General features: G+C 35.5%; 2 protein-coding genes across 6 annotated transcripts; both read left to right on the forward strand.

Moving 5' to 3' along the window:
* The first annotated feature begins 25 nt into the window (after positions 1-25).
* fsd1l (fibronectin type III and SPRY domain containing 1-like) lies at positions 26-10,067 on the forward strand. Of its 3 annotated transcripts, none has more exons than XM_054612579.1 (13): positions 26-98; positions 2,092-2,187; positions 2,299-2,430; positions 2,657-2,758; positions 2,898-2,920; positions 3,166-3,287; positions 4,764-4,997; positions 5,392-5,490; positions 5,918-6,047; positions 6,750-6,838; positions 7,358-7,612; positions 7,690-7,778; positions 8,504-10,067. In XM_054612579.1, the coding sequence occupies exons 1-13, from the start codon at positions 81-83 to the stop codon at positions 8,603-8,605; spliced, it is 1,491 nt and encodes a 496-aa protein (XP_054468554.1). In that variant the 5' UTR covers positions 26-80; the 3' UTR covers positions 8,606-10,067. The 3 variants fall into 3 exon arrangements, with proteins under 3 accessions (XP_054468554.1, XP_054468555.1, XP_054468556.1); XM_054612580.1 differs by having other exon boundaries at positions 6,753-6,838; XM_054612581.1 differs by lacking the exons at positions 7,690-7,778; positions 8,504-10,067 and adding an exon at positions 6,190-6,221 and having other exon boundaries at positions 7,358-7,567.
* A 4,316-nt stretch (positions 10,068-14,383) lies between these two features.
* epb41l4a (erythrocyte membrane protein band 4.1 like 4A) lies at positions 14,384-24,166 on the forward strand. 3 transcript variants are annotated; one of them, XM_054612891.1, is made up of 23 exons: positions 14,384-14,557; positions 15,037-15,138; positions 15,310-15,414; positions 15,684-15,729; positions 16,063-16,141; positions 16,610-16,707; positions 17,046-17,127; positions 17,649-17,736; positions 17,889-17,977; positions 18,807-18,870; positions 19,386-19,477; positions 19,584-19,628; positions 19,992-20,101; positions 20,364-20,451; positions 20,526-20,594; positions 20,927-20,998; positions 21,524-21,574; positions 21,860-21,949; positions 22,032-22,067; positions 22,526-22,561; positions 23,211-23,279; positions 23,349-23,429; positions 23,551-24,166. In XM_054612891.1, the coding sequence occupies exons 2-23, from the start codon at positions 15,040-15,042 to the stop codon at positions 23,627-23,629; spliced, it is 1,668 nt and encodes a 555-aa protein (XP_054468866.1). In that variant the 5' UTR covers positions 14,384-14,557; positions 15,037-15,039; the 3' UTR covers positions 23,630-24,166. The 3 variants fall into 3 exon arrangements, with proteins under 3 accessions (XP_054468866.1, XP_054468868.1, XP_054468867.1); XM_054612893.1 differs by having other exon boundaries at positions 23,349-23,405; XM_054612892.1 differs by having other exon boundaries at positions 20,385-20,451.
* Positions 24,167-25,419: the final 1,253 nt, after the last annotated feature.

Consider the following 25,419-nt stretch of genomic DNA (forward strand, 5'->3'; position numbering starts at 1 on the left):
AAACAAGGCTGTAATGTGTGTGACGTCACTTCCGGTCTCCATTCGTCCTCTCTTTCTCTGTCTCTACCTCTCTCTCTCAGATGATGGACACTCAGAAGGTAAGACTGATCGATTATTGATCAATAACATTGATCTGATTGGCTGTCACATGCATGAAGGAGAGAGAGGATCAGCAGCCAAAGTCCTCTCTCTCTCTCTCTCTCTCTCTGGTCGAGTGAGCATCACTTTGAATGAGGGATTTACAGATAAGACTCTCTCTCTCTGGTAGAGTCACTATCAGTCTGAATGGACTGCTGATCAGCTGCTTTTATTTATTTTACTCTGAAATATCATCTTAAGAAAACGTTCAGGTGTTTTATCTCTTCAGGTAACTGGACTCTCTTTATTCTCTATGTAACTCGACCTCTCTCTCTCTATGTCTCTCTCTATGTCTCTCTCTGTCTCTCTCTCTCTATGTCTCTCTGTCTGTCTCTCTCTCTCTATGTCTCTCTCTCTCTATGTCTCTCTCTCTCTATGTCTATGTCTCTGTGTGTGTGTCTCTCTCTATGTCTCTCTCTCTATGTCTCTCTCTATGTCTCTCTCTATGTCTCTCTCTCTATGTCTGTCTCTCTATGTCTCTCTCTCTATGTCTCTCTCTCTCTGTCTCTCTATGTCTCTCTCTCTCTATGTCTCTCTCTGTCTCTCTCTCTCTCTGTGTCTCTCTCTCTCTCTATGTCTCTCTCTCTCTCTCTCTGTGTCTGTCGGTGTAACTCGACCTCTTTAAATGTTCAGCAGCAGTGACACAGGTTCATCTGTAATACTACAAGTACACATAGTGTGTAATACTTGTACTACCTGCAGTACTCTGATAGAAACCATGATACTGTGTCTATATGTTTGCCGAGCTTCTTCTTCTCTGAGTCATCGGTGCACATTAACAGCTTCAGTAGACATATAGGTCAATGCAGGTGATGCAGTGTGACGTGGTAGCTTTGTAGCGTAGCAAAGGGTGCAGCGGTTTTACAGTAAACTGGTGATGTGTAGGTTTATAGTGTGGCAGGGGCAGTATTTTTACAGTGACACTGTAAAACCACTGAATCACCTGCTTATCTGTGAAACCACGGCTTCAGTTGCTAATCTGTGAAACCACGGCATCACCTGTTTCCCTGTGAAGCCATGGTGTCACCTGCATATCTGTAAAAGATAATGCATTAGTCCGTACAGTGTTAAACCACTGCATCACCTGCTTATCTGTAAAACCACTGCTTCAGTCACTACAGGGTAAAATCACTGCATTACCTGCTATACTGTTAAACCACTGAGTCAATTGCTAATCTGTAAAACCACTGCATCACCTGTTTCCATGTAAAGCCATGGTGTCATCTGCTTATCTGTAAAAGATAATGCATCAGTCCCTACAGGGTAAAAAACTGCATCACCTGCATATCTGTAAAACCACTGCATCGCCTGCTTATCTCTACAACCAATACATCAGTCACTACAGTGTAAAACCACCTGTTTCCATGTAAAGGGCCATGGTGTCATCTCAGTGTAAAACCACTGCAGAAAGGACCTTCTTCAGAGATCTCAGAGCATCTTCTCTGCATGCCCACCTTGTTTTTTCAGTTCACAGACTCTTTGACCCGGGTACATGGTTTGTTGGAGTGTCTGCATCACCTGCTTCACTGTAAAACCACTGCATCACCTGCTTACATGTGAAACCACGGCTTAAGTTGCTAATCTGTGAAACCATGGCATCACCTGTTTCAAGGTAAAACCACTGCATCACCTGCTTATCTGTAAAACCACTGCATCAGTTTCTACAGTGTTAAACCACTGCATCAGTTTCTACAGTGTTAAACCACTGCATCCCCTGATTATCTCTACAACCACTGCATCAGGCAATACAGGGTAAAACCACTGCATTACCTTCTATACTGTAAAACCATTATCACCTGTTTCACTGTGAAGCCAGGGTATCACCTGCTTATCTGTAAAGGTAATGCATCAGTTGCTCCATTGTGAAATCACTGCATCACCTGTAAAAAACTGTTAAAAAAACTACTTAAGTGTTGTTTTTATGTTTATAAAAGTGTTTTGTGTGTTAAACAGGAAGCTCTGTGCAGGATCATCAGCACGTTAGCCAATAAGAATGAAGAACTCCAAAACTTCCTGGAAACAGTCGACAGCACACTGACGGGACTCCAGGTCAGCAGCTGATTGGCTAAGAGGGGGATGAGGGAGGGGCTTAAAGAGGAGGGGGAATAATCTAAAGTAAAAAGACATAATAACTAAATTAAACTTTGTCCATCTAATCAGGATGAGACATGTAAGGTGATGTCAGAGCTGGAGGCGGAGCTCGAGCAGTTAAGCTCCACCCTCGAGGAGAAGGGGGCGGTGCTTCGTGATGTAATTAAAGAGGAGAAGCAGAGGAAAGAGGCGGAGCTTCAGGTAGAGACACTTTGTTTTGTTTTATAAACTTCTTTCTTCATGTTCTGTTGATATTTTTAAAACTTCTACTTTTCTTTTATTTGCGATCACACATATTTCATTTTTTTATAAAACATTTTGATTGAAGTTGATTTTCCCAATAAAACTACATTTTCAAAATCAAAATAAAGATGTATGCCAACATATTCTCTTTTAATTTTCTCTCCTTTCATGTTTGATTTTTCAGAAGCAGCTGTCGGAGGGAAAGTCTGCTCTGCTGTCGTGTGAAGAACTGCTCGAGTTTGCAAATCAGACACTGACGATCTCCAACGAAGAACAATTCTTAAAGGTAGTTCAAGTTGTTCATTATTTGCCTAAAATCATGATCAAATGAACTATACAGTAAAACAAACACTATAAAAGCTACTAACTTGGAAATTACTTTTAATAATAAATATTTAAAGTCTATTTTATCTGTTTTTTTTCAGGCTGCAAAACAAATCAAAGAAAGGTTTGTTCACCGTCTAATTATGAAAAGAGCATCTAAATATAATGTCAAATATATTATGTTCATTTTTATTTTCTGCTTGTTGTTTTTCTTGAATTTGATTAATTAATTTTCCTACATAATTAAATTAGTTTTATTCTTCATTGATTTCCACTCAAACATTAACACAATTTAAACCAATCAAAGTTCAGAGTTATAAATGAACCACAGTAAACCCCGCCCCCCCTCGATGGAACCCCTGTTGCCAGGGTAACCATGGCTCCTGCTTTCCGGCTGACGGCTCGTCCGGCGGCGTCGGAAAACATGTCGCAATTTACTGTCGACTTCAGCGCGGAGAGGGCGGGGCTTCAGCGACTTCACTTCCTGCCAGGTGAGTCTTTTTTTAAGTCAATTTATTATTAAGAATTTTTTTTTGTCTTGTTGTGGTTCATTTTTGGGTGGAAGATTATTCTTTTTATTTTAATAACCAAACTGTCATTGTTTCATATTTGTTTTTTATTTCACTGAGTTCTTATTTGCTCATATGTGGTTGTTAGTGTTCACGTTTCTTTTGTTTCTTTATTGTCATTATTTTATCTCTTTAACCTCTTTAACCCCTTTGTTGTTTACATATCTTTGTTGTTTACATATCTTTGTTGTTTACATATCTTTATTGTTTACATATCTTTGTTGTTTACATATCTTTGTTGTTTACATATCTTTATTGTTTACATATCTTTGTTGTTTGTAATATCTTTATTGTTTACATATCTTTGTTGTTTACATATCTTTGTTGTTTACATATCTTTATTGTTTACATATCTTTGTTGTTTACATATCTTTGTTGTTTACATATCTTTATTGTTTACATATCTTTGTTGTTTGTAATATCTTTATTGTTTACATATCTTTGTTGTTTACATATCTTTGTTGTTTACATATCTTTGTTGTTTACATATCTGTTGTTTGTAATATCTTTATTGTTTACATATCTCTATTGTTTACATATCTTTGTTGTTTACATATCTTTATTGTTTACATATCTTTGTTGTTTACATATCTTTGTTGTTTACATATCTTTGTTGTTTACATATCTTTATTGTTTACATATCTTTGTTGTTTACATATCTTTGTTGTTTACATATCTTTATTGTTTACATATCTTTGTTGTTTACTTATCTTTGTTGTTTACATATCTTTATTGTTTACATATCTTTGTTGTTTACATATCTTTGTTGTTTATAATATCTTTGTTGTTTACATATCTTTGTTGTTTATAATATCTTTGTTGTTTACATATCTTTGTTGTTTACATATCTTTGTTGTTTACATATCTTTATTGTTTACATATCTTTGTTGTTTGTAATATCATTGTTGTTTACATATCTTTGTCGTTATAATATCTTTATTGTTTACATATCTTTGTTGTTTATATTATCTTTGTTGTTTACATATCTTTGTTGTTTGTAATATCATTGTTGTTTACATATCTTTATTGTTTACATATCTTTGTTGTTTACATATCTTTGTTGTTTATAATATCTTTGTTGTTTACATATCTTTGTTGTTTACATATCTTTGTTGTTTATAATATCTTTGTTGTTTATAATATCTTTGTTGTTTACATATCTTTGTTGTTTATAATATCTTTGTTGTTTATAATATCTTTGTTGTTTACATATCTTTGTTGTTTACATATCTTTGTTGTTTATAATATCTTTGTTGTTTACATATCTTTGTTGTTTATAATATCTTTGTTGTTTACTTTGTTGTTTATAATATCTTTGTTGTTTACATATCTTTGTTGTTTATAATATCTTTGTTGTTTACATATCTTTGTTGTTTATAATATCTTTGTTGTTTACAGTTCCCAGAGCTCCAGAGATCGACGTCTCCAGCTGTGTTGTTCGTGATAACACCATCCTTGTTGCCTGGCAACCGGCCGCTGAGGCTGACAGCGATGTCGAGGGCGTCAGTGGACGAATCGAACGCTACGAACTGGAATACCGAAAAACAAACCAGGACAGCTCGCTGAGAGCCGCAGGAGAGGCATGCTGGGAAAAAATCCAAGACATCAAAGAGACAAACGTCATCATCTCAGGTGAGAGGTCAGAGGTCACATCGACATTCCACGCACTGAACTAAGAGACAAACCTTGTACCGGCTACATCATGTTAGCATGTAGCCGCACAAATCTGCTAGCGTTTTAAATGAGTTTACGTTCTATAAAAACTAAAACGTGTAACCATTGTAAATTTGTTTATAATAAAAAAATAATATTTTATTATTTCAAATGAGTTCATTAAAAAAAGCAAAAATTTGAATTATTTGAAATAAGTTTATTAAAACAAATAAAGTGATTAATTATTTGAAAGAATTTATTCTAAAAATAAAAGTTGAATTCATTTAAAATTAGTTTATTATAAAAATAAAATGTTGACTTATTTAAATAAGTTTGCTATAAAATAATGTTTATTTATTTTTAAATGTTTCAGGTCTGAAGTTTGACTCTCGCTTCGTCGTCGTTCGAGTTCGAGCAAGGAACAAAGCTGCAGCTGGCGAGTTTTCTGAGCCCGTTGCCGTGGAAACCAGAGGTGATCACATGAATTTATGAATGAATGAGTATAACGTCTTCTTGTTTTATTGCAGCATATAACGTCTTCTTCTTCTTCTTCTTCTTCTTCTTCTTCTTCTTCTTCTTCTTCTTCTTCTTCTTCTTCTTCTTCTTCTTCTCTTCTTCTTCTTCTTCTTCTTCTTCTTCTTCTTCTTCTTCTTCTTCTTCTTCTTCTTCTTCTTCTTCTTCTCCTTCTTCTTCTTCTTCTTCTTCTTCTTCTTCTTCTCCTTCTTCTTCTTCTTCTTCTTCTTCTCCTTCTTCTTCTTCTTCTCCTTCTTCTTCTTCTTCTCCTTCTCCTTCTCCTTCTTCTTCTTCTCCTTCTTCTTCCTCTTCTTCTTCTTCTTCTCCTTCTTCTTCTTCTTCTTCTTCTTCTTCTCCTTCTTCTTCTTCTTCTTCTTTTATTGCAGCGTATAACTTTGGCTTCGATGCGGTGACGGCTCACGCTGAGCTGAAGGTTCAGGGCGACACCGTGACCTGGGAGCCGCAGGGGGTCAAAGGTCACGACCCCCGACTGAGAGGAAAAGAGAATAAAAGCAGGTGAGTGAACGTGTCACCGATGACGTCGTGTGATTAAAATCTGTCCTCTGAAGTCCATTTAGTATTTCTGTTTGCTTTAATCTTGAGTTGTTTCTCTGCTGCTGTGTGTTTCTGTGTGTTTGACCTTTTTGTCCTTCCGCAGTCTCCGTACTGCATCCGCTCCGACACACTCAGGTAGAGACAGTCATCGCTGACAGGTTGCCTAGCAACCACTGCGTCACCAATCACTTTCTTCATCAGCCATTTCTCACTTCATGCAGCCAATCACTGCTGGCGTCACCGCTGACATCACATCAGCGTTTATTTCACAGTTTCAATAAAATCTTCAGACCTGTGTGTTTGTATTTTTGAATGTATCACATTTCTTATTAAAAACTGTTTATCTGTATTTTGTTTTATTATTTAGTTGTTTTATTTCAAACAGGTTCAACATATAGAAAAGTGTGTTTTTATGTTTTTAATTAAAGGGTTAAACATATTTTATTTTTGCTTTTCAGATATTTATGTCACGACTATTTTATAGTGTCGTCTATTTTATTAATTCTACTTTTTGTATATTTTGTTAAAATCTGTCTATTTGCATCATCGCTTTGGCACGACCTCATTGGCTGTTTCACCTCGTTGTTTTCTAACTTTCACTATCTGGGAGGTTTAAAGTGCTTTTAATTCTTTCACTTCTAACTTCTAGTTTTTTTTCATTAGCAGCAGAAGTGCGACACCGTCACCCAATAAAACGGCAGGAAGTCGAGCAGGACGCGACCGATTCGCTGGAGAGTCGTACACAGTGCTGGGTACTTCACATTTAATACTTCTACACTAATACCTCATATATATACTACAACTAATGCTAATAAATGTTGTACATTATGTCTTTTAAAATATAACATTTGAGTAAAAAAATATGTAATACATATTTTATATATTTTCTTATTGTAATTCAAAACAATAACTACATGCATTTGGATTCTTCTTATTATAAACTAATATTTAAAAATATAAAACACATTTTATCAGATTTCTAACACTTTAAATTAAAACATAATTTAAAATTTTTCATGCTGGTTTTTATTTTGAAAGTCACAACGTGTTGTCTTAGCACTGGCTTTTATTTTGACATTTATAACAAGAACACCTATTGTTACATTTAAATGTCAGACTTTTATTTTGAAGGTTGCAACAGACTGTTTATTATTTATTATAAATATTTTATAAATATTTAGTATTTAAATTCTTGAATCTTTTATTCTCTGTATGACATCAAATGTTTTCTACTTGTTAATAAATAACTATATTTTCTCTCTGTCTCCTAGGCGACCAGGAGATGGCTGCCGGCTGTCACTACTGGGAGCTCCGCCCCCTCAGCGACTGGAAGTCGTTCAGCGTGGGCGTGGCCTATCGGTCCAGCCTCGGCCGCTTTGACCAATTAGGGAAGAGTGCCGGTTCGTGGTGTCTCCATGCTAGCCAATGGCTGCAGAGTTCGCTTGCTGCGAAGCACAACAATAAAGCGAAGGCTCTGGATTGGCCGCTGCCTCAGCGAATCGGAATCTACTGCGACTACGACAACGGTACCGACAGAAAAGTTTACTTTATTGTTTTTACTTTCACTTTTCAGCTTCACCTGATTCACCTCTCTGTGTTTCAGGTGATTTATCGTTCATCGACGTTGATCGTCATCGTCTCCTTCACTCCTTCAAAACAAAGTTCAGCCAGCCGCTGCTCCCCGCCTTCACAGTAATACTACACCACACTGCACTAATACTACACCACACTGCACTAATACTACACCACACTGCAGTAATACTACACCACACTGCAGTAATACTACACCACACTGCACTACACCACACTGCACTAATACTACACCACACTGCAGTAATACTACACCACACTGCACTAATACTACACCACACTGCACTAATACTACACCACACTGCAGTAATACTACACCACACTGCACTAATACTACACCACACTGCACTAATACTACACCACACTGCAGTAATACTACACCAGTTATACTACTGCAGTAATACTACATCACACTGCAGTAATACTACACCACACTGCAGTAATACTACACCACACTGCAGCAATACTACACCAGTTATACTACTGCAGTAATACTACACCACACTGCAGTAGTACTACATCACACTGCAGTACACTGCAGTAATACTACACCACACTGCAGTAGTACTACACCACACTGCAGTAATACTACACCAGTTATACTACTGCAGTAATACTACACCACACTGCAGTAATACTACACCACACTGCAGTAATACTACACCACACTGCAGTAATACTACACCACACTGCACTAATACTACACCACACTGCAGTAATACTTGCAGTAATACTACACCACACTGCAGTAATACTTCAGCATCTACACCTTCACAGTCAGTACTTCATCGTATCGCAGTACTAACTGTAGTAATACTGTGTTTCAGGTTTGGTGCGGTGGTATCACCATAACAACGGGCCTGCAGGTGCCGAGCTTCATGGGTAATTTCCTCTCCACCAGTCGGAGCCTCAGCAACCTGTCGCAGTAGATCGACTTTCTCTTATCACCTGTTTTTATTTTATTTTTGATAATTATCATTAATTTATTCATTTTATACATTTGTATTTATTCATTTTAAATTATACCATAAATTATATTATATAACATATATATATATATGTAGAAAATACTTGTGAATTGTTGTCTTTATCAAATATGATCTGGAAAAATAAAATAAATGTGATATTTTAAGACCTTTAATGAATTAAAAAGATATATTGATTATTGTTACCTGCTCTGCTTTGACAGTCTGCACCTTAAACCATAGTTTAAGTTTGAGTGCTTTTACTTTGAAGATACACTAATACTGTCTGTTAGCTCAGGCTTTTATTTTTGACAGATTTTGTAAAAGAGGAAAACAGAGTGGCGTTCACAAGTGCTGACTGCTGTTTGCAACCGTGTGTATAAACACCAGCTGGAGATATAAAACTTTATTTAAACATTAAATGGCAGGAAAGAGGAAACAGTAAAGACCTCATCGGCTTTTAATAGTAAACCTTTTATTTCTAAATGGCAGACTTTTATTTTGAAGACAGCAATAGGAAAAAAATATTGCTTATTCCCTCTGGCTTTTATTTTGAAAGCTGTAACAAGCTGTGATTTATGTTGGTTAATGAAGAAGTTTTATATTGGGTTTCTGTGAAAGACTTTTATTATGAAATACTTGACTAGATGTAGTGTTTTGCAGTCCTACTGACTTTTATTTTGAAGGTTATGATAGAACTGTGTCACTCTGACCAAATGGCAGACTTTTATTTTGAAGATCGCATCAGGAAAAAAAAAGATTGCCTGTTCCCTCTGACTTTTATTTTGAAGGCTATACCAAGCTGTGATTTGTGTGGAAGTTAATGAGGAAGTTCTATGTTGCATTTGTGTGAAACACTTTTACTATGAAAGACTTGATAGATTTATTGTTGTGCATTCCTACTGGTTTTATTTAGAAGGTTATGATCAAACGTTCTTGCACTTTCACAAAATGGCAGACTTTTATTTTGAAGATAGCATCAGGAAAAAAAAGATTGCCTATTCCCTCTGGCTTTTATTTTGAAGGCTGTACCAAGCTGTGATTTGTGTGGAAGTTAATGAGGAAGTTCTATGTTGAATTTGTGTGAAACACTTTTATTATGAAAGACTTAAATAGATATAATGTTGTGCATTCCTACTGACTTTAATTTTGAAGGTTTTGTTTGATCTTTCTGTCACTTTGATCAAATGACAGACTTTTATTTTGAAGATAAATGTCAAATTGTACTTTTATAGTTTTGTCTTGTTTTTTCACTTGATCTTGAGAATCAGGATGAAATTTATTTTCAGTTTTTAATAAATGAAATAATATCTGACCTGTAATCAGAGATCATTTATACCGAAAATCTAATAATTTAAATGGTTTGTATTTATTGATCACATCATCTGTGTCACATCTGAAATCAGCTCTGATTCAATTATTTATATCGAACATTTTGATTAACTGTGAAAAATAAAATAAAGTTTAAAACTGTGGAAATTCAATCACTTTTATATTGAGGCTTTTATTGTGAAAATGTCAGTTACATGTTTAAAAGGAAGTTTGTATGTTTTTATACAACCGTCTCCTGATGATGCAGTTTGTTAAGTGAAAAGAAATTCTTCTTCTTCTTCTTCTTCACTCCTCTTCTTCAGGTGACTTCTTCTTCTTCTTCTTCATCTCTTCTTCTTCTTCTTCTTCCTCTCTCCTCCTCTCATCAGGACTGGTGACTCTTCCTCCCTCTCTCTCCTCCTCTTCATCAGGTGACTCCTCCCTCCTCTCCTCCTCCTCTTCAGGTGACTCTTCCTCCCTCTCTCTCCCTCTTCTCCTCTCCCTCTTCAGGTGACTCTTCCCTCCCTCCTCCTCTCTTCTCCTCTTCCTCCCTCTTCTCTCCTCCTCCTCTTCATCAGGTGACTCTTCCTCCCTCTCTCTCCTCCTCCTCTGACTCTTCAGGTGACTCTTCTTCTCTCTCCTCTCTCTTCTCTCTCCTCTCTCATCAGGTGACTCTTCCTCCCTCTCTCTCCTCCTCCCTCTTCATCAGGTGACTCTTCCTCCCTCTCTCTCTCCTCTTCTCAGGTGACTCTTCCTCCTCCTCCTCTTCAGGTGACTCTTCCTCCTCCTCAGGTGACTCTCCTCCCTCTCTCCCTCCTCCTCTTCATCAGGTGACTCTTCCTTCTCTCCTCCTCCTCTTCATCAGGTGACTCTTCCTCCCTCTCTCTCCTCCTCCTCTTCATCAGGTGACTCTTCCTCCCTCTCTCTCCTCCTCCTCTTCTTCAGGTGACTCTTCCTCCCTCTCTCTGACTCTTCTCCTCCTCTCATCAGGTGACTCTTCCTCCCTCTCTCTCCTCCTCTTCATCAGGTGACTCTTCCCCTCTCTCCTCCTCCTCTTCATCAGGTGACTCTTCCTCCTCTCTCTCTGACTCTTCCTCCCTCCTCCTCTCCTCCCTCTCCTCCTCTTCATCAGGTGACTCCCTCCTCTCTCTCTGGCAGACCTCATACAGTCTGAAGGAGGTGAAGACGGTGGCGAGCAGACAGGAGGCACCGAGGATCAACCACCAGCTGAAGGAGGAGAAGGAGGCGCCCTTCAGAGAGGAGGAGGAAGTGGAAGATGAAGAAGAGGAGGAGGAAGATGAAGAGGAGGATGAGGACATGCCACACAATCAGTCAAGTTTTATTCATGTGAGACCTTTCAAATAAATCAAATGTAATTCAAAGAGCTTCACAAATGACGAAATGTAGCGAAGATGAAAACTAATGCACTTCAAATAAGGTTAAAATAGAATAAATAAATAAATACATACATACATAAATACCTAAATAAATACATAAATAAAGACATAATAAATAAAGACATATATAAATAAAGACATACATAAATAAAGACATACATAAATAAAGACATACATAAAGACATAAATAAATACATACATAAATACATACATAAATACATAGACATAAATAAAGACATACATAAATACATACATACATAAAGACATAAATAAAGACATACATAAATACATACATACATAAATACATAAATAAAGACATACATAAATAAAGACATAAATAAAGACATACATAAATACATAAATAAATACATAAATAAATACATACATAAATAAATAAAGACATAAAAATAAATACATAAATACATAAATAAAGACATACATAAATACATAAATAAATACATACATAAATAAAGACATAAATAAAGACATACATAAATACATAAATAAAGACATACATAAATACATAAATAAAGACATACATAAATACATACATACATAAATAAAGACATACATAAATACATACATAAATAAAGACATAAATAAAGACATACATAAATACATACAATAAAGACATAAATAAAGACATAAATAAATACATACATACATAAAGACATAAATAAAGACATACATAAATACATACATACATAAATACATAAATAAAGACATACATAAATAAAGACATACATAAATACATAAATAAATACATACATAAATAAAGACATAAATAAAGACATACATAAATTAATTAATTAATATACGACAATTAATTAAACAGTCAAAAAAAGTTAAATTAGAGCGAAATAAAAATAAGAATTAAAATATTTATAAATACTAAAGCCACAGCATAAAAACACATAAGACACTGTTTAAAATCAGACGTGATATTAAGCGATAACTATAAAATACACATAAATATAAGATTGTATATATTTGACCATTTCTATGACTGTGATGCTAAATGCTAAAGCTAACAGAGAGTTGGTTACCTTGGCGACGCAGTAGATTCCGAAACAGACCAGAATGATGAGAGACAGAATCTGAGCGCACAGAGGACGAGAATCCTGAGTCATGATTGGTCCTTTGAAAATGTCAGCAGCCAATCAGGACGCTCCTTTTCGTCATAAAGAAGTTTAAGAAAAATATTTTTAAAAAGAAAACTAAATTAAATATAAATATATATTTATGAAACATTATTTATTTTTTAGCTTCTTTAAAAGTTTGAATCCAAATAAACGTTTTATTAAAAACAATATTGTAGGAAAAAATGTTATGTGAAAATATAAAATAAACAAATTATAAAATATAAAAGACAGTTAAGTAATACAATTAATAATCATGCAAGAAACATAATTACAAAATTGTAAGCAAAATAAATCAAAAAATGTTTTAGAATATTTTGAAAAAAAATATGTTACATATGTTTATGTATGTCTAAATAAAATAAGAGAATAAATAATAAACGTAAACAAACCAACAGAGTGAAGCGAGAAGTGAAGCCGACTGAAGACGTTTATATCTGGAGCTTTAATCCTGAACTTAAAGACTTTAATCTGAATCCATTAGTTGATTAACACGAGTTTGTTAAAAACATTATATTTATTAATTAAATGTGACTTTACAGAGAAACAAACACAACAAACTGTATTATTATAATTATGTTACATTAATAGTGACATTTAGTTCTAGTTTATTTTAGCAGTTGTTCCTTCATAAAACAGAATCATGATTTTATTAAATGTTTAATAATAAGAGTTATAGAGATGTGCTGTTTATAATTAAAAAAAAATTAAAAAAAAATTTGCTGCTTTGATTTTTTTATTTAAACACATCCCTAAAATGAAATACTAATTATTTCATAGCAGAACTTTCTTCTTCTTCTGTTGAATTTAATTCAGTAACTTAAGTTTAATTGACTTTGTGACATTAAATGAAATTAATTAAAGATGTTTTTTGTTTACGCTGCGTTAGTTTTGGATTAGCATTAAGAGCTAATCCTGCTTTCTGTTTGATTAAAGTGTTCGTTGCACTGAAATTAATTCGACCAGCAGTGAAGCTCAGAGCTCGAAGGGTTAACAGAGACAGCTCAGAGGTTGTTGGTTCAAATCCCTTTAAAAGACACATTTCTACAGACAGAAGTTCATCAGATCAGAAGGAATGAAAGAAGGAAGGAAGGATTTGAGGAATAGAGGAAGATAAGAAGGGAGGAAAGAAGGAAGGAAAGGAAGGATGGGAGGAAGAAAGGGAGATAAGGAGAGAGGATGCAAGGGAGGGGAGGTAAGAAGGAAGGAGGGATGGGGAGTGGATAAAAAGGGAGAATGGAAGAAAGGAAAGGAAGGATGGGAGGAAGAAGAGAGGAAGAAAGGGAGATAAGGAAATAGGATGCAAGATAGGAAGGAAAGAAGGAAGGATGGATAGGAAGGACGGTAGGAAGGAAGGAAGGAAGGAAGGAAGGAAGGAAGGAAGGATGGATGGAAGGAAGGAAGGAAGGAAGGAAGGAAGGAAGGATGGGAGGATGGGAGGAGGATAAGAAGGGAGAAAGAAAGGGAGAAAAGGAGAGAGGATATGGTAGGGAAGTAAGAAGGAAGGAAGGATGTGATGCAAGGTAGGAAGATAAGAAGATAGGAAGGAAAGAAGGAAGGATGGGAGGTAGATAAGAAGGGAGGAAGGAAGAAAGGAAAGGAAGGATGGGGGAAGATAAGAAGGGGGAGGAAAGGGAGATAAGGAGAGAGGATGCAAGGTAGGAAGATAAGAAGTCTAATAAAACTTTATTTTTAAATAAATATTTTTGATATTTTTTGTCTGGTCAAAGAAAGAAAAATTCAAAAGTGATTCAGAAAGTCTTGAAATGAAAATAAAACAGTTTCTGATGTAAAATACAGAATAAAAACAAACAAAAAACCAAACATTTAAATGAGAGACTGGAGGGGGAGGGACGAGGAGACGTCTCCATGGTAACAGAAAAACAGAACACTGAGGGAGAGGAAGAGAGGAAGAGGAGAGAGAAGAAGAATTAAAGAGATTAAAGAAGAAGAAGAAGAAGAAGAAGAAGAAGAAGAAGAAGAAGAAGAAGAAGAAGAAGAAGAAGAAGAAGAAGAAACACTGTTGTCTTCTTCACTTTCATATTTTCTGGTAGATCTGGAAGACCACAGTGAGTTTTCTGCTCTGTGTTTGTTTCTCAGATTCTAAATGTCTTTAATACAATAACTATTATAATAAACAAATCATTAAATAAATATAGTTAAGCTCAGCATTCTTTATTGTTGAGTTATTAATTTGTTTAAAATATGTAAATACAACATTATCAGACAGTATCAGGTCTTTATGGAGGAAACTGAATTAAAAATACAAACGTTATTGTATTGTACTTTCATTATTTTATTATAGCAGAACCTATTTAATCACATATTTATTTATTTGATGGATTGGTTTAATATGAATGCAGGAAATACAAAATCAATAATTACTAATAAAAAAGCTATAAAAATATAGATGGACAGGAAGCAGCAGGAAGCTAAAAACAAAGCTAATATATGTATTTAAAAAAATGTAAATTCTCAAATATGACTTAAAATGTATATTAAATGATTTAATTAGCTGACTTTGATGTATATTTATCTTTTGTCTTAGGTAATGATGTCCTGTTTCCGCGGCAACTGGGATGACTTTTATGGAGAAGTCCTCCTATTGGACGAGAGGAAGATCACTCTGACGTCTGAGCAAGGCATCAAGGTGAGAGAGGACTTCCTGTTCTTCTTAATATCTTATTCTCTTCTGTTCTTTCATTTCCTCTCTTATCATTTATTGGTTTACCTGTTGATCTCCTGTGTTAGAGTCACTCACCTGAGACGCTGAGTGAGAAACATCACAGACGATGAAGTGAAATATGTTTTTCATCCTCAGAAATCTTCCAAGGTGGCGGCCATCTTGGATCAGGTGTTTTCTCACCTGGACGTCACTGAAGTCGAGTTCTTCGGTTTGAGGTTCTGCGACAACAAACAGCAGACGGTGAGAAAAGTGACAAGAATATGACTTTTTAATTTTTTTTTATTTACTCTGAAGTTTAATTTAATTTAATGGGATCATATGATTCTTATTTTAGGGTTCAAACTTTGTATTTTGTTTCTACTACCTTAAATATACAAAAGAGAATGTAGTCTTTTCTGATATTTTGAAAGTCTCTAGACACGTTATGTTGAAAAGCCACCAAAAGTGCATTCTGCATAATATGTGACATTTAATTAATGTTCATTAACTTGTGTTTTTGTTTATTACAGCACTGGTTGGATCCTTCAAAAACTATTTCACAACATCGAGACCTCGGTGAGTTTCACTGATCAAACAAGCTGACAGAAAGAAAATTATATATTCACATCTTAAAACAATAAAACTAATAAGATTAGATTTTTCAGTGTTTTTGTTTTGTTATATTTCTAATTTCTTTACTTTTTATCATTATGTTGCAGAAACAACTAACAGACTGTAAAGAAAAAAATTGCATTAAATTTGAGAAATCTGCTAATTAACAAACAAATTAACTTTTTAATAAATTTCAGAAATCGTATTTTATTGACATATATTGATATAATTATTATAAGTGATAACAAACCAATGTGATATTTTGATTTAAATAATATTTTACTGTTTTTTACACAGTCGGGCCTCCGTACATTTTCTACTTTGGCGTAAAGTTTTATGTCGAGGATCCGTCAAAGCTGAAGGACGAAACTACACGGTACAGTTATTCAAACGTTTTATTAAAGCTATGTTATTATTATTATCACTAAATTTAAAGCAGGAATTACATTATTAACGGAATTTCTTTTGACTGTTCGCTTTGTTGGGTATCAATATTTGTTTTTTGGTACAATTTTCAGTTTATCTAAAATATAAATGAGTAATATTTATTATGTTTGAATGCTTTGATATTTTTTGTTGTTTATTTCTTGTTTTTTAAAGCTACTATGAGGAACTTTTGATCTGTGTTGATTCTGGCGCCCCCATGTGGACTAAAGTGGTACTACACCTGATCACCAGAGTCCCTTTAGAAAACCTCTCATTTTACTGCAGCAGGGTCTGACAGTCTGACCCGCTCAGTCCTGGTTCTGGTTCTCCCGTGCCCCCCTTACCTCCAGCGGGTCCAGTAATACGTCCTGGGTCTCTTAATCATTTTAATTAAGCTAACGAGTGTCTCTTCTGTCAGGTATCAGTTTTACCTGCAGGTTCGTCAGGACGTCCGTCAGGGTCGTCTGCCGTGCCCCCCCCACCTCAGACCTCGACTCTCCGCTCTGATGCTGCAGGGTGAGAAAACACTTTAATGTGAATTATTAATGAAACAATAAGCTCTAAATCAACACATGATCATATTTATTTTTCACTTTTAACATTTAAAAAAAGTATTTTCCCTTTTATTATTATAAGAATAGAAAATATGTATATAATAAATGATCTTTGCTGTTTTTGTAGATATATTTTTTTAATATGACATTTAAAACAAGAGCAAACATTATAAAAAGTTCTACATTTATTCGATATCAATTTTATTTTTATTAAAGAAGAATGCCTTACTTAAACATTGGAGCATCCCAGTTAATTTGAAATTATTCCCATTTATCTTTATCTATATTTATTTACCTCAGCGGAGCGAGGAGACCAAAATGAGGCGGAGCGTTCAGACTCAGAGGAGAACCAGGAAGTACAACACATCTACAAATCACTCAGGTAGACAGGAAATATAACTCATTACCTTTCAAATAAAACAACAGGAAAGAAAAAAAATTCAAACCAGGCGGCAAAGTCTGCTTCTGTAAAGTGAAGTCAAGTCTTCCTGTCTTAAAGCTGCATTCTCTCTGCTGTCCACCAGGGGGCGACTCCTCTGGTTGTATAGAAGTCTATGAGAAAATGACTCTACTTCTCTCTTGATTTATTCCCTCAGTAAACATTGTAAACATGAGTTTATGGTCTCAATCTCTAGTTTCAAGTCTTCTTCAATACAGCATGATGTTCATTTAGTAAATGATGCTCCATTTAGAGTCAAACAGACCATAAAGCAGGGGATGCTTTAGGGCGGGGCTACACACTGATTGACAGGTCGACACCGGAGACGTATACGGCGTCTCTACGTCACTCCTCCTCAGTCCAAATATGGTCACTTCCTGTGAGATTATATATGTATTTTCTCTAATAAACCCTTAAATCTAACATTACTGTCTCTCTCTCTCTCTTTGTGTGTCATTGTCCAGCGGTGTCTCTCGTCCTCAGGCTCAGCATCTCTTACTTTCTCTCTGCAGCTCTCTGCAAATGTTTGGAGTCTCTCTGTTCGCCGCCTACGTAAGAAAACTTTAAAGAATGTGACATTCTATTTCATTTATTCAGAGAAAATGACACTTTAATTACGCAGAGAGCAACAAAGATAAACTTTCTGTCAGACTGAGTTTATTTGTATTTATTTATTTGTCTTCCCTCCTGTGATTCGTTGTCAGGGTGAAAACCAAACGGAGTACTTCCTGGGTCCGACTCCAGTGGGCGTGGTCATCTACAAGAACAAAGTGCTGGTGGGGAAATATTTCTGGTAGGAGCGAGACCTCCTTCACTCATTCACAGTCTTTGTCGGTGATAAACATAAATACATTTTTATATAAATAAGCAACATAAATGTTCCAATAAGTATAAATAAGTACATGAATATATGTTTGCATGAATGTAAATAAGCAAACAAAAATATGTAACATAAATCATTTGTATAGATTAAAATAAAACTACATTCTTTTGGGCTGTGAATATAAACCAACAACATAAATAAGTGAATTAAAGATATAAACAACATTAACAAATAATAAACCAAAAATATATAAATGTAATATATGTATAACAAAGATTAACATTAATAAACAACATAAATAAATCTAAATCAACGTACATATATTTGCATGAATATCAATAAACAATAATAAAGTTTGTCAAAAAATATACATAAAAATAAATGTGAAAACAAGTGAATTATTGTATGGATTTAAATAAAACACCAAAATATTCTGTGAATATAAATAAAAACAAACAACTGTATATAAATAAAGTAAAGAAATATGTATATGTATATGAATAAACAACACATAAAAGATATAAATGAAGTATGATGAATAAAAAAATAAACAGACAAAAGTTTGTAAAAATACATATGACAATAATAATTGAGTGCATAAATATGAATATCTTGTTAAACTATATATAAAAAACACTTTTTGTGTAAATATAAAAGTAAACAACACAAAAAACAAGTGTTGAAACTATGTATACAACATAAACAAATATTTAAATACATATAAATAATCTAGATAAGTAAATGCTATCTTTGCTCTGATCATGTGACCTGTCATGTGATGTGTGACTCTCTTCTTCAGGCAGAGAATCACCAAAATTCACTTTAAAGACGAAACATTTGAGCTCAGGATCGTCGGGAAAAATGTGAGTTCTGACTTATGCTAAAGCTAATGCTAATGCTAATGCTTTATACTTTTGGGATTGGTACCAGTCTGTAGCTGTGCAATGCTAATGCTAAATATGATTGTAGTTATTATCTGGATTAGAAATTCTGATAAACTTAATTGATCTGATTTATGGAATCTGAAGTGTCAGTGTGAAGATAAGTGACATTAAAAATACTAATATAATATATATTTGTATATTTTTGAATGATTCAACAAAAATGAATGTACTAAATAGTGTTTACAGCAACATTAATAATAAATATAGAGTTTATTGAGACAAACATAATCACACATAATGTTTGGAGACATTTGCAATACAACAAAATAAAAGATGACGGCGTGTTGTGTTTGTTAGCAGCATGAAGTTACTCTATTGCTATGCTAATGCTAATTCTAATGCTAATTCTAATGCTAATGCTAATGATAATGCTAATGCTAATGCTAATGCTAATACTAATGCTAATGCTGATTATGTGTGTGTTTGTGTTTCAGGGTTCAGAGACGTCGTTCTTCTTCCAGACGTTGCATCGATCCGACTGTAAACGTCTCTGGAGGTGTTGTGTTGAACATCACGCCTTCTTCAGGTGAAAAGAATAAAGTTTATTTTATTCTGTTTCAGGAGAAACAAACAGAAAATCAAACATTTATTATTTATTTTTAACGACTCATTTATTTATTTGTTTTGTTCAGGATGTCGGAGTCGAATCCATTGACATGCAAACTGAAACACAACAGGTAAATAACCACACAAACACACACTAATATATATATATATTTATATATATTTGGTGTGGTTTAGTTATTATTTACAAATGTTTAAGGTATTTTGATATTTTGCTTTTTATTTTTCTGTCACAAGAAATAAAACTAAATCATTTTTAGTTTATTTCATGTTATCAAATGCAATTTTCATTGTTTTTCTTTTTTGTTTTGAATCTTAATAAGTGTCAATCTTATTACTTTAGTGTTTATGAAATGCATGAGTTTATAATATATCCTCTAAATTCCTTTAAGGATATTAAAGATTAAAATGTTTTATTTTCTATTAACAACACTGTAAACACACAGATTAATTCTCTCTCTCTCTCTCATGTGTAGTTTTGCTCGTTCGTCCACTCTGTCTCTTCCTCGGCTGAATGTCGGTCTGCTGAGAAACAAAACGTTTAACAACAAGAAAACAACAACGGATCAGAGACCAAAACGTGACAGTATGCAGACTTTCTGATTATTGTTATGCTCATTATTATTGTTATTAATATTATTATTACAATTATTATTATTCTCAACATTATTCTCATTATTAGGGTTTTAATAATAATATTACTGATAGTAATTATTATTATTAATAGTATTAATGTTATTATAGGGAAAGTGGAAACATCTTTCACTAAGTCATACCTTCACATATCATAAAAGAGGAGCAAATATTGGCACTTTTGTGCAATTATCAATACATTGAATATTTCACAGACTCCGCCTCCTCTCCTCCAGCCAATCAGATAGCGAGTGTCCCCAGTGAACCAATGGAGATGCAGGCGGCGCCACCTGCTGTTCAGAGGTGAGAGAGGGACAGAGAGATGTGTTTGGATTAAAAAATGTTTCGGATGTCATGTGATCATGTGACTCCTGCAGGTCAGAGGGCGGGGCAGAGCAGGATCACCTGAAGCCCAGTGCACCATGGGAAAACAGCGGCTCTCAGAGGTAAACGGATAGTAGCATGGGGCGGCTGTGGCACATGAAGCCCCCGTAACCACAAGTTGGTGGTTCACCATGGGTCCTTGAAACACCTAACCCCAAGTTGCTCCCCGGCGCTCATTGCAGCCCACTGCTCCTCCGGGATGGGTTAAATGCAGAGAAATAATTTCCCCATTGTGGGACTAATAAAGGATTGATTATTATTATTATTATAAAGATCTAAGAATCTAACAATGCCATCGGGTGAAATCACGTATTAAGTCTGATTACTGAGTGAATATAACCGAATATAACTCTTCATTTAATCTGATTAATACGGGAATATTATTTCTTTCCAGTGGACTCTTCAACCCAAAGTTTCCTATAAACTCCAAAGAAGAAGAAGAAGAAGGTGGAGGAAAACCTCAGAGGTAAGAAGTGAAAGAAAAAACTGGAGACCATCGTCAAAGCTTCCTGTGTTAAAGCTGCATTCTCTCTCCTGTCCACCAGGGGGCGACTCCTCTGGTTGTATAGAAGTCTATGAGAAAATGACTCTACTTCTCTCTTGATTTATTCCCTCAGTAAACATTGTAAACATGAGTTTATGGTCTCAATCTCTAGTTTCAAGTCTTCTTCAATACAGCATGATGTTCATTTAGTAAATGATGCTCCATTTAGAGTCAAACAGACCATAAAGCAGGGGATGCTTTAGGGCGGGGCTACACACTGATTGACAGGTCCACACCAGAGACGTATACGGCGTCTCTACGTCACTCCTCCTCAGTCCATATATGGTCACTTCCTGTTCACTGGTTGCAAAAAACCCAACAGATTGAAGATGTAAACTGAGTTGACGATCGGTCTGAAATGAGTAAAGTAGGAAACATTCTACTTTATTGACTCACAAGGTGAAAACAGGTCATTAATGAATGACACGTTTCCTATTTGTCTTTTAGGCGGAGCAGAAGTCTGGACGGGGATCGACCAATCAGACAGCGGGGGAGGAGGTGAGGGGTGTCACTGACAATTTAGTTTCCTAAGTTTTAATTTATCTTTAAGTAAAGTAATTAAGTTTTAAGTTTAAGAAAAAAATTTTTTTAGAGTGTGAACATTAGGAAATTGATGATTTAAATGAAAAAACTTGATAATCAACTTAAACATTTTGTTGTAATGTAATTGTATTTTAGTATAGACATTTCACTGGTTTAAATGTCTTGTAGGTTCAGTTTTGGAAGTTTAAGAAAAAGTTTGGAAAACTTTGACAATATGATTTTCCCGTTTAAAAAAAAAAGGTCTCATTCCCACGGCAACACAAGCAGCGGCAGCGAATCACAGAACACAGCGAGTAACAGCGAACAACGCAGAAGAAGAAGAAAGAACCGGTGATAAAACTATACATCTCTCTACATCTTTAATATCTCTGTCTGTCATTCTCTCCCTGATCTACTTCCTGTTTTCACCTAGCGATCGCCATGGTGACCGGAGGCGTGATTCCAGATCGTAAGTAGACAACAAATCTGCTGGCCCATCAGTGCTAATGCTAACTCTACTGCTATCAGTGAAATGTTTAGGCTAATGCTATGATTTGGTGTAGTGGACCACTAATGCTAATGAAAATGTTATCAGTTTTACATTACATTATATTACATTACAGTCATTTAGCAGACGCTTTTCTCCAAAGCGACTTACAGTCAGTAGTATGTTACATATCATTCACCCATTCACACACTGATGACAGGCTACCATCAAGGTGCCACCATCAGACTCTAACTAACATTCATCATCCAGTCCACACCGATGGCAAGCCTTCAGAACCACCGACCCTCTGCTTGGAGAACTACCTTGCTCTCCACTACGCCACAGCTGCCCTTTTACCATATGAAACATCCGTGCTTAAGTTAACAATTGCTACAAGTCTGTTGAAATGATTTAGCGTTGATGCTATCTCTTCTGTTTAGACGGAGTCCCGATGCTGTTACATGGAAACACATCCAGTAAGTGTGTGTGTGTGTGTGTGTGTGTGTGTGTGTGTGTGTGTGTGTGTGTGTGTGTGTGTGTGTGTGTGTGTGTGTGTGTGTCTGACAGAGAGTACTTCAATGTCCACCCGCTCTGTGAGGACATTTTTACTTATGAGGACCTTTTGTCTTTCCCACTCAATAAGACATGCTAGGTTGCTAAGCTAAGCTCCTTTAGCTGTAATGAATGAGCTGTAGTTTCAGAAAACGTCCCCATAAAGACACTTGAGTGTCGTTTGTCTCTGCTGCCCCCTACAGGAAACCCTGCTTTACTGATTGGCTGAGGCCAGCTGATACATTTCTGTGATTGGTTACTGCAGTAGTATAATAAGGAGGAAAAATAAGATTTTTCCCTCAATACATTCTTAAATACGTAAATAAATGCTAAATAAATAATACCTGCATTAAATTCTTTATTTTCAAATAATAAGGAAAGAAAAGAAGAAAGTTTGTGGAAGTTGGAGTATTCGTACGAGTACAGTCACTAGAAGTAACACAGCTACAAGTACTACAGGTATTACATGTTGTATTTAATACTGTGTGTGTGTGTGTGTGTGTGTGTGTGTGTGTGTGTGTGTGTGTGTGTGTGTGTGTGTGTGTGTGTGTGTGTGTGTGTGTGTGTGTGTAGGAAGCAGCTGGCGGAGCCCGAAGGTTTGATTGACAGACAAACGGAGGAAATACCTTATAAGGAAGTGAGGTAAGGAAGGAGGGACGGGAAGAAGGAAAGGAGGGAAGGAATGAAGGAAACTTTGTTTGTTCCCTACAGAGTCTCAGGGGAGCCAATCAGAACGCGCCGTTCTCCGAGGGGCCCGCGACATCATAGGTGGGCGTCGGCTTCAGACCTCCAGTAGGTTCCAATGAAAATGTTTCCGTCAGTGATGTCATCAGTCGATCACCTGTCCTCAGGTGAGCTGCTGTTTGTGTCTTTGTTTTCATTTCAATCACGTTTTTTTTCTTCTTTCTTTTAGGTCAAAGATGGACCTGGTTCCTCCTCTTCCTGTTACCAAGGCAACCGACACTTCCTTCCATTTACCAACAAGTCCCTGAGGCAGCCGTTGACTCAACAGTTTTACATTTCATTTCATTTTACCTGTAAATCATTTAGCCGCTGGCGCTAAACTTGTTCACTCTCGGTTAGCGGCGTGCGCTAAGCTAACCAGGAATTTAGGCTGCGTTGTGCAGTTCAGAGTGGGCGTCTCCGGCATTCGCCATCTTGGCTGTGACGAGACATCAAGAAAATAGTCAAAGAGGTGGATCGTAGCTAGCAGCTAGCAACCTCAGACAACACACACCTGTCACTCAAACAGGCCACGCCCTTAATTATGCCTGACTCTAAGCCTTAATATAATTAAAACGGTTTTAATGTGTAAAAAATAAATAAATTGAGATTTGTTTGTAAAAAAGTGTTTTATTTCCTCAGACGATGATTTTAGAACAATCTGAACAATGTTAGCTCTGTTAGCTCTGTTAGCTCTGTTTGCTCTGTTTGCACTGTTAGCGACAAGCAGCGCCGCCATGTTGAGAGCCGTTAAGAGACAACAGAAATACAACCAAATCTCGTGTTATATAAGACTTTCAACGAGCTCCACCTCCGTCATGTTTCCTCTGACAGTCAATAACCGGAGCTTACTGATTGGTATTTTACCTATTTTGTGATTAAATAATTAAAGTAAAAATGCCTTTTGTAACATATAAAGGGTGAACATTTATATCTACAGTAAATAAATAAACCTGTAAAGTCAGATGTATTTTAGAAAATGTTGGAAGTTTTTTCTGTGTCCATTCATGATGGTGACAGTTTGAATATTATTGTGCTAACAGGACAGAGTATATTTGATCCTACTGAATAATGTATGTTTATTGTTTTTGAGTTACAAGAGTGAAAGGTTTTTAATTATTAATAAAAATAAACCTGAAGCATCTTTTCTGCATTGTTGTCCTTATTTTAATGATGTTTAAAACATGGTTTTCATAAAACATTCTCTTTTTCTTTACCAGGAAACATGACAACTGATGATGATTATAAATATTTTGATGAATACAGCCAAGTGGAGTAATGTAGAAAAGTGGTTTGTCATCATTTTCTGATTCAGAAGCCACTCTACCATTTTGAATACATATAAAGGAAAGTGAACCTTAATATCTTTGATCTTGTTATGATATAATTATGAATATTATTATTATTTTTTATCTCAAACCTCCATGGCTGCTGGATGTTATACCTGGACACATCAGCAGAGGGCGCTGTTCTTTCAGTTTCAGAGTGTTGCCATCCTAACATTAACCTGTTTACCACAATAACATTACATTTACATTACATTACATTACATTACAGTCATGTAGCAGACGCTTTTATCCAAAGCGACTTACAGTCAGTAGTATGTTACATATCATTCACCCATTCACACACTGATGACAGGCTACCATCAAGGTGCCACCATCAGACTCTAACTAACATTCATCATCAGTCCACACCGATGGCAAGCCTTCAGAACCACCGACCCTCTGCTTGGAGAGCTACCTTGCTCTCCACTACGCCACAGCCACCATAACAGGTAGAAGTACATACGTTTCTTTACTTAAATAAATGTTTTAGTCAGCATCTACTACCACCACTTGATGAGGTAACACGGTGGTGTTTTAGCCCGTGGACCACTGATGGAAACCCTTTGCATTTTTAGTTTTACTGTGATTGACAGGTCTCTACCAGAGCTGTATACATACTGATGTGTTTTTAATGGAGCTGTGGGGCTCAGAGGAAGAAGTTATATCCGGGTAATTGTTTATTGAAACATTAACTGCAGGTTTGAGTCCAAACATGAAGAAAAACATCATCA

This window comes from Anoplopoma fimbria, chromosome 14 (genome assembly GCF_027596085.1).
Source record: "Anoplopoma fimbria isolate UVic2021 breed Golden Eagle Sablefish chromosome 14, Afim_UVic_2022, whole genome shotgun sequence".
Classification (NCBI taxonomy): domain Eukaryota; kingdom Metazoa; phylum Chordata; class Actinopteri; order Perciformes; family Anoplopomatidae; genus Anoplopoma; species Anoplopoma fimbria.